General features: G+C 44.7%; 1 protein-coding gene across 3 annotated transcripts in view; it reads left to right on the top strand.

Annotated features, from left to right (window-relative positions):
• The window catches only part of TPH2 (tryptophan hydroxylase 2), an 88,141-nt gene that overhangs the window by 30,281 nt on the left and 44,375 nt on the right, over positions 1–13,485 (top strand). For all 3 annotated transcript variants that reach the window (XM_035002120.1, XM_035002119.1, XM_035002121.1), the window contains exons 6-7: positions 1,453–1,649; positions 6,120–6,255. In XM_035002120.1, coding sequence (XP_034858011.1) covers positions 1,453–1,649; positions 6,120–6,255 — 333 coding nt within the window. The remainder of the gene's footprint in view (positions 1–1,452; positions 1,650–6,119; positions 6,256–13,485) is intronic.

The following is a 13,485-nucleotide window of genomic DNA, read 5'->3' as shown; positions in this document are numbered from 1 at the left end:
CTGGCCCACGAGGCTTAGCCTCCTCCAGGAAGCTCTCGGTGCCTGTTCCAGTCCCGAGCCACCTCTCACTATTCTGACCTAGACGTCAGCACACTACTGCTTGTAGGTCAACCCTAGCCATCTGTCTGTTTTTGTAATGAAAGTTTGGTTAGGATACAACGATGTTCATTTGTTTACATGTCATCTCCAGCTCTCTTTGAGATACAATGGCAAAACTGAACAGTTGTGACGGAGACCATGTGGCACACAAAAACTTAAAATATTTTTACTTTCTGAACCTTTGCAGAAAAAGTTTGCTGAGCCCCCTCCTAAAGTGAGAAAGCTTAATGTATGAACCTCCCAGCATGATGTATAATGAATGCCCCTATTGTGCACTGTGCAAATCTCTCACTTTAGAATTCAGTATAGTTTTAAAAATTTATGTTATTTTTTTCTAAAGATTTTATTTATTTATTTGACAGAGAGAGAGACAGCACAAGCAGGGGGAGCAGCAGGCAGAGGGAGAGGGAGAAGCAGGTTCCCTACCGAGCAAGGAGCCTGATGCAGAGCTTGACCTGAGCTGAAGGCAGACACTTAACTGACTGAGCCATTGAGGCACCCCCCATTTTTTTAAAAGATTTTATTTTGGGGTGCCTGGGTGGCTTAGTCATTAAGCGTCTGCCTTTGGCTCAGGTCACGATCCCAGGGTCCTGGGATCGAGCCCCGCATCGGGCTCCCTGCTCAGCGGGAGGCCTGCTTCTCCCTCTCCCACTCCCCCTGCTTGTGTTCCCTCTCTCACTGTGTCTCTCTCTGTCAAATAAATAAATAAAATCTTTAAAAAAAGATTTTATTTTTATATAACCTCCACACCCAATGTGGGGCTCAAACTCACAACCCTGAGATCAAGAGTCACATGCTCTACTCACTGATCCAGCCAGGCGCCCCAAGAATTCAGTATGGTTTTTTTTTTTTTTTTTTTTTTTAGTAGTTCCCAGACATTTTACTCACTGAACAAAAAAATCTCAAAATTACACTTGGAAATTGGGGTGGTTTCCCCACAAAGGACAAAGAGAACCCACAGGCAATTTCATTTTCTAGAGACAACATCCATTTATTGCCATCCTTAGGGAATTGCAGAAAAGGCTTCCAGAGCATAGCTTTGTACCTAAACCAGTTTCTTTCAACCAAGAATTCTTACTCGTTACTGATTTCAGTGTAAGAACATAAATGTTATCAAATTTCCATAAAGATGTGTGAAGATGTAACTTAACCAAATCATTTATATGGAAGTCCAAATATACACACAAAATTAAAAGGTTAGCATTTGTTTAAAAAAATAATTCTTCCTGGGATCCTTTTAGACACTCAGGTGTCCCACTTTACAGGAGCTTGGCTAATGGTAGGTGTGAGGTGAGAAGATATTTAACTCCGTTCCAGAGCTAGAGTCGTTCACTGCTCTTCTCTCCTGCCTAGCGGCCAGCCTATTCCCAGGGTGGAGTACACAGAGGAAGAGACCAAGACGTGGGGCGTCGTGTTCCGAGAGCTCTCCAAGCTCTATCCCACTCATGCTTGCCGGGAGTATTTGAAAAACTTCCCTCTGCTGACTAAATACTGTGGCTACAGGGAGGACAACGTGCCTCAACTTGAAGACGTCTCCGTGTTTCTGAAAGGTAAGACTTCACACAGGCTGTCTCTTGCTCTCCTAGCCAACACCCTTGCTTGCCTCCCAAGGACACACGGGGCAGCAATGGCCCATTTTACAAAAAAGGAAAAGCTCCCTTTGATTTAAAGAGAGGAGCACTGAGCCAGCAACTCCCCGGGGCCACCTGCAGAAGCAGAGCAGGGACTGTGGGCAGGGAGAGAGACCCTGCCGTTCACACCGCTCAGGGGCTTCGGGGGGTCTCTCGTGGTTGGCTGTTCTAGGTGTTAAACCCCAAAGGATATTTGCAAGTTCAGCTTTGAGCTCTTTCTGGTCCAGGAACTACTCTGTGGGGACTACATGGGGATGGAATGACCTCAAAGGTGACATTTTATTTGCTTCGTTAAAAATTACATATTGCATGAAGAAGTATCATGGATAATGCTGAACACTAGTGACTTTCCTTTGGGGGATACCAGTCAATTAATCAAAGAAATATTGTTATATATACGTGATGTGCCGGGGCTATACTCATGGCTGATACGGTATGGAACAAGATGAGACAGAGTGGCAGCTCAAGTTCATGTCCTTGTGTGGTCACTCTCCTCACTGGCTCTCCTGGGACAGCAACTGGGGAAGTTTGTAGGGGTGGCGGGAGGAGGCCAGGTTTTACGGGGGCCCCACTCCCTCCTCTGAGTTTCCCTGGGGTTGCGTCCCAGGTTGTCCGTTCTTTTCTCTCCCCCTGTCTCAAGCGCAGCAGTTGTAAAAGTAAAAGCCTTGCTGCCTTCTCTTGGAACTCCCTTCCTTGCCTGCCTACCCTCTTTCTATCGGTGACAGTTATTCTCTAGACTCCTCAGGCCCACCTGTAAGGAACCCCTCTGAATTCCTCCCCACTCTCCCCACTATGTAATCCATCTTTGTATTAATTTCCTATTACTGCTCTAAGACAACACCACAAACTTAGTGACTTAAATAAGACGAATGTATTACCTTACTGTGCTGCAGATGGGAGGTCTTGGCTGGGCGGCATTCTTTCTGGAGGCTTCTGTTTCTTTGCCTTTTTCAGCTTCTGGAGTCTACCTGCATTCCTTGGCTCCTGGCCTTTTCCTTACATGGCTCCAACCTCTTGCTTCCTTGGTCACATCTCCTTCTCTGACTCTGACCCTCCTGTCGTCCTTTTATCAGGACCCTTGTGATTATCTCAGACCCACCTGAGTAATCTGGGGTAATCGCTCCACTGAAAATCCTGGAAAACCCGTTTTGCTGCATAGACACAGGTTCAGGGCGTGAGGCCAGGGGCATCTTTGGAGGCTGTGACTCACCTTGCTGCAGCCCCACAAATGGCCACTTCTAGCTTTGCTACCCATCGTGAGCCTACCCACTGCCACCACCCAAACTGAGGTCCTCATTTCACAACCTTGATGCCCGTATTTTCTCCCCTCCACTCTCTTGTCCTCTGTTTCCCAATGAAGCTTCCTAAAGCATCACTCCCTTCCAGGCATCTCTGCTCAGAAGCTATCAGTGGCTCCCCTTTGATTTTACTGGGGTTGGACTTTTTTTTTTTTTTTGGTAAAGGCCAGATAGTGAATATTTCCGTTTTTGTGGGCAAAATGGAGGCTTCTCTGTCAGTACTTAGATAACTGTTTAAGCGTGTCCATTAAAAAAACGTAAAAATTATTCTTAGCACGTGGGGTGTACAGGACAAGCTGGACTTGGACTACGGGCCATGGTTTGCTGATCTCTGGTTTATATGCTCCAGTTCTGAACTGCTCAGCCTCAACTCAAGGCCCCGACCTGGCTTTCCGAGATTGTGTAGAGTGATGACTGCGCCATACAAACCCTCTGTTCTACCTGTGGGCTCTCCACACCTTTGCTCAGGTTTTGTCCCTTGCTAGGAAAATCCTCTCTCCTCCACTCATCAAATTCTACCTATTCTTTAAGACTCAGAGCAAGTCCTGCCTCCTGTCTGAATCCTGATCCTAACAGTCACCAGGACTTTTCCCTTTCGGAGTTCATCCTAGATCACGTGTGTATCAGGGGCGAGGTAGGCGTGGTCTGAGAGCAGGTACTCGGAGAACCATGCCCAGCACAACGGGAGAGCCCCGTGTGTGAACGTCATCCATGATATTTATTACTACGGGAAAAAGACTGAGAACCACTAATCAGTATCACTTAATTAGTGCCTAATTACATAATGCCTTATGTTGTTGTTTAACTGGATTATGTTCTCCCTAAAGGCCTTGCCTCTGGCATGTCCCTGTTTGTTTCCAACAGTTATGTGCATAATATAGATTTACCATGAGCTTGATTGCTCATATGTGGGAATTGCTTTTTACTGCGTTGTTTCCCAAACCCCAGTAATTAGAATACCATCCCATAATTTTTGCCACAACTGTCGCCCAACTTAATATTTTTATGAGAGGCCGTATGGTATAGCACGGATTCTGGCTGCAGAATGCCTGGGCTGAGTCCCCACTCTGCCAGTTCTTGGCTGTGTGACCTCAGATAAGTTCTCTTAACCTCTCTGTGCCTCAGTTTCTTTTCTGCAAGTGGAGATAGTTATTTTATCTACCTCACAAGGTAGTTGGGAAGGGAAACTAATTGATACAGATATACCTAGAAGCCCTAATGTTATTTCTTTAGAAAAATTTTTTTTATTTCTTTTTAAAATTTTTTATTTTTTAAAGATTTTATTTATTTATTTGACAGAGAGAGAGCGAGCACAAGCAAGGGGGGCGGCAGGCAGAGGGAGAGGGAGGAGCAGACTTCCAGCTGAGCAGGGGGCCTGACGGGGGGCTGGATCCCAGGACGCTGGGATCATTACCCGAGCTGAAGGCAGACGCTTAACTGAGACACACAGGTGCCCCTATTTCTTTCTTTCTTTCTTTTTTTTAAAAAATATTTTATTTATTTATTGAGAGAGAGCGCGAGAGCGTGTGTGCGCAAGGAGATGGAAGAAGGGCAGAGGGAGAGAATCTCAAGCAGATTCCTTGTAGAGCTTGGAGACTGAGGCAGGGCTCGGTATCATGACTTGAGCCCAAACCAAGAGTTGGAGGCTCCACTGACTGAGTCACCCAGGCGCCCCTAAATTTATTTCTTGATACATGTTAAGCATAGCAGAGTCTTAATTATTCTTGCTATTGTTCTTGCTGTTATTTTTCAAGACTCCTGTGAATTGGACACTGGGTGATCAGTCTGCATCATTCATTGGCACATAGCAAGCATAATGTAAATGTATGTGGTTTTTTTTAGTATTTTATTTTATTATTTTTTAACCGACTCGCTTTTAAATACCTGATTTATTTAAAAAGGAAAATTTTAAAGCAGTGATATCCACAAATTCAAAGTTCTTGATGTGTTAGTTACATATTTTTAAAAAATTTATATAAAAATAAGATACATAACTTCAAATAAAGAACATTCCTCTGTGTACCACCACTCGGGTTCCACACGTGGGATATACTGGTTTAATTGACATAAAATAGAAAAAGAAGAAAATACACTTATCTTTTTGATATTCAGTGGGGAAAAATCCAAAGTAAAAGCTTTTAGGATGAACATAATATTGTTAGAATTATGGGTCTGAGGAGGCCTGAGAACAGGAATATTTTTCACGTATATACCAGAAATCCCAGAATGGGATTTATAAGCTTAATTGGTTCTTGCCTTTTAAAACCATTCTAACCATTCTGAGGTTAGGCTATCCTAATGAGATGAGGTTTTCAGGAATGGGAGCCTGTACGATGCTGGTGTCAGAGCCAGGGGTAGCTCTCCTGTTGTAAATTTGCGGGGCCATCACCACAAACAAGCCTTGGGGAGCCCTTAAACGGAGAACACTGATGACCCACAGCCTAACTGGGTCAGCGGTACCCGGCAGCTTCGTAGATGATGTTGTATTCTGTTTATTTTGTCTCCTCCTCTCATAAGTGAATAGAGTAGGTAGAGCTTTAGTGTACCTCTTCAAATGACAGTAATTAATATGATTCTTTTCATAGTATCACAGAAAACAGTAATATGGAATGAAGGAGGTAGGGGTGTTGACAATAGAAAGCTGTAGTGTGAACTGGTTCCACCAGGCTAGTGACGGGGGTGAATTAGCTGTGTGTTAACTGAACACATACAGGGGGAAAGGGTGTGTCTTTGAGAAAGATACCAGGTAATATGCGGTAAGCCTCGCTTTCATTGTAATCTTGTCCCGCGAATTTGAGCTTTCTTATCCTAATTTGGCTTCTGAATTTAAATCTTTAACATTTTTTTTTTCACCTGTCTTTCCATTTTAATGAATGTCTTGTTCCCCTGGAAACCATCATGCGGGAGTATATTTTAGTAATCAGAAGCCACAAACGTGGTAGCTATTAACAGTAGATGTCATTCAATTGTCAAGAATTTTAAGACCTTGATTACTTTGTTTCTAGAATGTCCTTATAAATAATAGGATGCCCTGCTTGGGCCCTCAAGTCTTGTCGAGTTAATATTTAGTTGGCTCTTTCTGTCATTTCAGAAAGATCAGGCTTCACCGTGAGGCCGGTGGCTGGATACCTGAGTCCGAGAGACTTTCTGGCGGGACTGGCCTACAGAGTGTTCCACTGTACTCAGTACGTCCGACATGGCTCAGACCCCCTCTACACTCCGGAACCGTGAGTACCCACATTGCATTCCTAGGCTGGATGGGGACCACCACTCTGTCAAGTGGTCCATGCTCACTTTACTTGGAAAGTTGCTCAGGCCCTCTTTTACCTGCAAAGTAATTTCATCTGAGGGCCACCGTGCTCACCTAAAGAAGCCAATGGTTACTGAAAGATTGGATTCATCAGCTGGGGATGTAGGGTCTCCAGTAGTCTCACTTCAGTTTGCCTCTCTAAGTTTATCCCAACACTGACCCTTTCACTTTGGCCAGGCTGTTGATGATATTACTCCTTAAAATGTGTAATTTGTATAAAGCCATGCTCCATTGAGACCATTATTAGGTCAAAGTTGCATTGAAAGAAGCAGGGCTCAAAATTCTAATAAGGACAATCCTGACATGCCGGGTGTGGCTCTCATCAACTCATTTAATCCCCACAGCGATCCCATGGTGTAGGTTATTATTTCCGGTTTTACTGATGAGGAGATGCAAGCACAAAGGCATAAGTCAACGTCGACACAGTCAGGACTCACGCACCTGTCTCGTGAGGAGGCTCCTCCTCATTAAGGACGTTCATGCACACGCGAAAAGGCTTAGTAATGCTCATGACAGATTCCTTCTCCCTTAGTGTTTTTCATCACCCCCCAAAACTCAGAACGTTGTGCTGTGCTCTTCCTGCTGTTTTCTTTTCTTGAACACTCCTCCAGTCCTACCCACCACCTCTCGATGTATATGGGGTTTGTGATTCTTCTTTGACTCTGTCAGCTTTCCTTGAGAGAATCTACCTTTGGGGCTTTTATCATTTCTCTACTGGATAGTGGGTGGCCAAGGGTTGGGTAAGCTCTGAACCCTCACGTGTTAATCATTTGGCCTTATCACACATGGGTTGTAGAGTCTTCCAGGGTGAAACACTGGCCTGTTTTCTCAAACTTAACTGAATTTTCCAGTGCCTTTGAGACAGACACGAATCCCATCTTCTCTGGGAAACATTCTCTTGCCATCCTCATGCACAATCACTCCTTCCTCAGCAAATCTGTCATTTACTTTCCTTATCATCCATCTATTACATGTATTTAGCCTTGCTGGCTTTTAACATTTTAACTTGGGTCTTACATCTTTGCCGAAATTGTCAACTACTTGAATATTTCTTTGTACCCTTTTTTTAAAAAAATGAATAAACATTTATGGGGAGATTACTGTGTGCTTGGATGGTCTAGGAACAAGACAAGGTCCCTGCTCTCTAGGGTGAATGAGTGGGGGTGGGGGACAATGGTCAGCATACAAACACATAGGCAATATGGTATCAGGTACAAGTGCTATGATGTGCTCAAAGTGCTGGAAAGACAAATAAAGCAGGGTGAGGAGATAGATGGCCAGTAATGGATGGTGCTCTTTTGGATTGAGTCATCAGGGAAGCCTCTTGGGAGGTCACATTCAAGCAGAGACCTAAATGCAAATATCTCCTGGTAGAACATTCCCGGTAGAGAGAAAAGAGCAAGAGCCAAAGACCCCAAGGCTGGGAGTTGTCACTGGGTCTCTGTCCCCTTGGGCTCCATTTGAATGAGTGTCTACCCCTCATCTTACCCAAATTTGTTACCCACTGTTCTTCAGGACACTGGGGTTATCATTTTGCTTGTGATGCTTACTAGAATCATCTTGTGATTAATGGACTGCCATGATCTTCACTGGGGAGCAGAGAGTCCTTGGAGGTTCAAGCACTTGTGTAGTTGCTGGTGGTGGAAGTAGGCAGGGATTTGAGCTGCGTCTCTGAAGCTCCACTTCTCCTCTTAGGTGGCTGGAGGCTGGCTCACTGACCAGGTAGGTCCCAGCAGGGTCACTATATTGCCTTTTAGCTCCTTTCAGCTTCCCTGAAAGTGTTTTCAGGGTAAACAAAGGTTACTTATAGGACTCAAGGTATTTGGAAAAGAAATGCTTCTTAAAGTGGAGTGAGTACTCAAAAGAGCATTGTCAGAGTTAGAAAGGCAATCTCTAAATCTAGCCCAGAGGGTTTACAAATGGCCCTGTTTACAAATAGCAGGCACTTTGTTAGTTCCTTTTGAATAACTGGTCCCCCTGAGACCTGATAGTGTGCCAAGGGTATGCAGAGAGAGAGAGGGCAAAGAAATGAGATTTTAGACACAGAAGTCTATAAAATTTTGGGATAATGTGTTACATTTTTACCAAAGTACTTTCAGCCAATTCATTCAGCAAACATTTATGTGCAGTGTTAGCAAGGGGGTGCAGTGGATTCAAAGATGAATAAAATATAGCAGCTGTTTCTTAAAGCAGCTCACATTCTGGCAGGGGTGATAGAAACATAAATAATTATGAAAGAGTGTGGTTGGGGCGATGATGAGGGTGTGTACAAAGTGTTAGAGGAGTACAGAGGAGGGAGCAGTCCTAAAAGGCTTTTCAGAGAGGGTATAAACTGAGTGGGGCATTTGGAAGGGGGAATAGGAAATTGTTTTTGTCCAAGGCAAGGCGGAGAGGGAGGGGAAAGCGTTCAAGTCAAGGAAACAGCAAGTGCGAAGTTGTGGAAGCTCCTAAGAGGCATAAATGAGCAAAGCTTGTTACACCAAGTGGCCAGAGCATAGGGTATGTGTTAGGGATGGGATTTTTTTTTTCAGGCCACAGTGTAAATGATCATTTGTCAAACTAGGACATTTGGGCTAAAATCTGTAGGCAATAGGGAGCTATCCAAGGTTCTGAAGCATGATCAGGTAATTGTGTTTGAGAAAGATGATGGGGGTGGGGGCTGGGGAAATGTAAAGAATGAAGTAGCTGGAAAACCAGCAGGAGCTCCCATTCCAGTGAAGGAATGTAGTTTATAATTCCTTGAACTAGAAAGGGTCCGTGGGATAGGACAAGAGGTCATCTCTTTGCAAAACACCATCATGATGGAATTAACAATATTTGGTGGCTATAAAGAGGGTGAGGAGAGGGTCCTCAAGGTAACAGTAAGGTTTTTAGATTGGGAAGCTGAATGGTTGGTTTTTTTCTAATAATGACTGAGAATATTGGAGCAGGATCAGGCTTGGAGGGAAGTAGGTACGAAGGAGGGAGAGAAGAGGAGGATTTGGGTTTGGGACATGTTGTCTTTGAGGTGCTCATGGGTGGAGCCTCCAGAGAAGCGCCTGATAGTTGGAAATAAGTGTCAGGAGTTCAGAAGTGAATGTAAAGCTCCCGCTATAGATGTGAGTGTTTTCTTCTTCCATGACTCCCATGACTACCCAGACAAGAGGAGGCTTAAGTCCGAGGATGAAAACATGGGATTCACTAACTTGGTTTTTTTTTTAACAGAATCTTTTTTGAGGGAGTGGGTTTTATGTCATTCATTTGTTTTGTGTGTGTGTGTAAGTAATTTTCATTCATTTTCTAGATTATTATTATTTTATGAGTAGGTAATACATGTACCTGCTTCAGAATTCAAAGCATACTGTGAGCAATGACTTTCTCTTCCTCCTCTGCTCCCTTGACACCCACTTCACCTCCCCAGAGGCCACCACTGTTGCCAGCTTCCCCTGCACCCTTCCAGAAATACACTATGCAGACACAATTCTCTGTAAAGATCCCTTTAATCCAGATGTATCGCAAAGTCCTAAATCCCTTCCCAGCTGCACCATTGAATGGATGGGACCCCATGCTGGGAGTGCTGTTTCCTGCCCAAGCACTTTTCCAAGCATTGTCTTTGTAATGAAATCTCATTTCTTCAATTGAAAACCAAAGAGAGGGCAGATTCTCCAATTTGTGAAGTTCAGCTTGGCTCCTGTGTTTGGTGCTTGTGCTCTGCTTCCAAATAGCTGCCTTCAATTGCTGAACTGTTGTCGTGGGGGCAGCGCTAATGAGACAAAGGTGAGCCCTTGAAGATGCCGGTAGAAATGAGAGTGAAAGCAGCAAAAAGACATTATCCGAAAAAAAGAATTTTATTTTCCTTTTTCAGCCTGGGGAGAATGTATTTTGATATCCTCGCCTTCAACAAATATTGGGCTTTAAGTGTGTCTTTGGCCTGTTTTTACATTTTACATGTTAAAGACTCTGTATTCTCTAAACTTGGCCGGATAGTGGGACTTTAATTTAAAAAGTGATGGCAGATTGGAATGGTTCCCCCGGGGAATGTTTTCTATCCTGGAGGACAGCAGTGAAAGCTGTGGAGGATCAATGACTCTTGGTTTTCTTGGTGGGAGGACTTGCTTTTCCATGTGTTTCTACCTATATTGAAAGGTGACTGATTTTGCTAGAAGTGGAGAGCTATCTTTCTCCCCTTCTGCAGCGCCCGAGGCCGTGATTCTGCACTTCACTGTTGCATAGCTGCATGCTTTGATCAGCTGTGATCACAGGCACCTTTGTCACTAATCAAGTATTGAAGTTTGTAAATGATTTCCTTTACGTATATCCGTTGGGTCAAATTCAAGGTTCCAGGAATAGCATCCTTCTCACTCTGAGGAATGAGAAGGGAAGATGCAGAGTTCCGAATCCTCTGAGTGTGTGAGCATCACCCGGCGCGTGAATAGTGGCAGAACAGTAATTTGAGAAGGTCCACCATCTCCAGGTCTCCTCTCTCCCTCTTGGGAAAATCCACAGTGGCTGTGTCTTATTGTACCCTCTGTCCACCTTATCCTTTAGAATGGGGTTTCTCCTTGGCACTATTGATAATTTGGGCCAGATAATTCTGTTATAGGGAGCTGTCTTGTGCATTGTAGAATGTTTAGGAGCATCCCTAATCCACTAGATGTCAAGAGCACCCTTCCACTCAAGCCAGAGGTGCCAACGGCAGGTGTCTGCTGATATTGCCAAGTGTCCCCTGAGGGGGGCAGCATTGCCCCCAGTGAGAACCACTGTTCTAGAAGAAATTCGACAGGTCACATTAACATTGTTGCTCCGTCTGCCAATTATTATTTTTCCCCCTAAATATTTTATTTATTTATTTGAGAGAGAGAGAACACCCATGGGCAGGGGGATGGGGATGGGGAGGGGGCAGGGGGAGAGGGAGAAGCAGGCTCCCCAATGAGCAGGAAGCCCAACACAGGACTCGATCCCAGGACCTGGGGATCATGACCTGAGCCAAAGTCAGACCCTTAACCAATTGAGCCCCCAGGTGCCCCTAATTATTGCTTTCCTTTCTCTTAGAAGCAGTCTGTAGACTCTGTTTCCTTTCTGAAACACAAAAGCAGTATAGATTTCCCTTGTTTAACCTCTGTTCTTTGTTGCATATAGAGAGAAAAGTCTGATCTCATCAAACCATGTCTTCTGCTTCTCTTTTGCCTCCTCCAAAACCTTATGCTCCAGCCACATTGGACTTCTCACCATTCCAATGATCCTGCTGGTTCATGGCCCCGCCCCTTTGCACAGGTGGTTCGTTCTGCCTGGAATGACTCTGGTAGAATCCCCTTAATTCTCTAGGATTGGAGCTCAGTCACAGCCTTCTCTGTGGAGTTTTTCTAGGCAGAGCTGGATGCTCCTGCAACACTTTGCCTTACTTCTATTTTAGCACTTACAACACTGAATGGTAATTTTTCGTTCACGTGTCAGTCTCCTTTATAAGACTATGATGATGTCAAAGCCGGTTGACAAAGGCAATGCAGAAGCGAGGAGATCAGACTGAGGTTGCAGTGGATCCCCAAACCTTGCACATAAGGTGAAAACTGAGTCCTCTGTGGGCTGAAGCCATGACTAGCACTGCTACCAGGAGGTGTCAAGTACAAGGTATTCTCAAAGGCCCAGACCCACCCTGAGATCCGAGGAGTGAGGGAGTACAGGGAGTAGATGCTGTGGATTTATTTGAAGTCCTGGGCCTGTACACTGTGGTGGTGAGGACTCTTTCTGAAAGGCTGCAGCCCTGTGTTGGGCAGGGCCCTCCGCTCTCCCCAGTAGCTTTACTCTGATTTCAGGGACTTATCTGGACACCTTTCCAGGAATAAGGCATTTTTACACATTCAGTGTCTTTGGGTAAAATCCTGAACCTTTACTGGTGGGATTATAGGCAGCAACTGCGGCTGTGAGGGTACAGGGCACGTCACTTGGATCAGAGAGCCCAGTAAGGGACAACCTATTCTGCTCCTCTATTTTGTTTTTGGGATAAAGATAGTTGCAGAATAAAGGAGGGATTATTCATTGTGAAGCTGAAGAAGAGGAACAAAAGGAAATGTGCAAGTTGTCCCCACCTCCCCCTTATTCAAAGGAGAGAAAAAGAGCAAGAGAGGGAAGGAGGGAAAGAACCAGAGAGGGAGAGAAAGAGGGAAAGAAACTGTACTTTACGTGGTGCTAAAGAAGTGTATTTTCTCCCCTTTGGGTAACTAACCCTAAATATTGTCCCACTTAAAAGGCAGGGAAGCTCATGGCCCTAGCTTTAACAGGAATGTCAGTCTGTGACATGTTCTAAATTGTATTTGAACTAATATTCAAAATATTGCATTAAGAAGTTCTATGAGATTGGCAACTTCTGCCAAGCACAGGTGCAGGTCCCCCAGGGGTGGCCATGTGGATGGGAGTGTCATCCGTGTCTGGCATGAGTGGCTGCCCCTCCCTCAAGGAGGAGAGTGGACCAGAGAGGTAGAAACATCTCTGGATTTGTCTCTCGAAGCTTCTTGCTGAAGTGGTGGTGATTCAACTTAGGAGGCATACCGGGCACATAAACAAGTCGTAGGAAGGGGCCTATCCCTCTCTCTCTGGTTTGGTCTCTGATGTCAGGCTTCTGGTTTCCAGAAGGTGCTTTGGATTTTCAGATGTGGCATATATTCCACTCTCCCTAGTTCTGCTTTAAGTCCTTTGCCTTTTCTTCCCTGGGCACTTCCTTTGAGGGGATTTGTGGTCTCTATTCTTCATAGTTCCTACAGACTTCTTGAATTGTGCAAGGTGGAGGTTGAGCACCTGCTAACTGAATTTGCCTACATGTATTCATGTATATGATTTTCAGGGACCTCTATACCCGATGCCCAGTGGTATCTTAGAAACGCAGAGCCCTTTAATGAGAAATATAGTTCAAGACCCGGGGCCAAATTTTATGCTTTCCTCCAGAAGCTGTGTGGTTTGACTGAAATCTCAGGAATGAAGAGGGGTAGGGCAAGCAGACCCTATCTTCTAAGGCCTTAATCCTATATAATTTTCCTATATAATATGGTCTTGTTCTTCTCAATATAGGCCAAATCTACCGTGGTCTAGATTTCTGGATGGAGGTGACCAGATGCCTCATGGTTCTGCACTGGGTGTCCTTTGAAACTTAAACATTGCCCAGAGCCATGGTGAA

The sequence above is a fragment of the Mirounga leonina genome, unplaced genomic scaffold (assembly GCF_011800145.1).
Source record: "Mirounga leonina isolate KUSES-001 unplaced genomic scaffold, KU_Mleo_1.0 Mir_126, whole genome shotgun sequence".
NCBI classification, from domain to species: Eukaryota; Metazoa; Chordata; class Mammalia; order Carnivora; family Phocidae; genus Mirounga; species Mirounga leonina.
The sequence above is the reverse complement of the archived record's forward strand: the minus strand, read 5'-3'. Positions and strand labels throughout refer to the sequence as shown.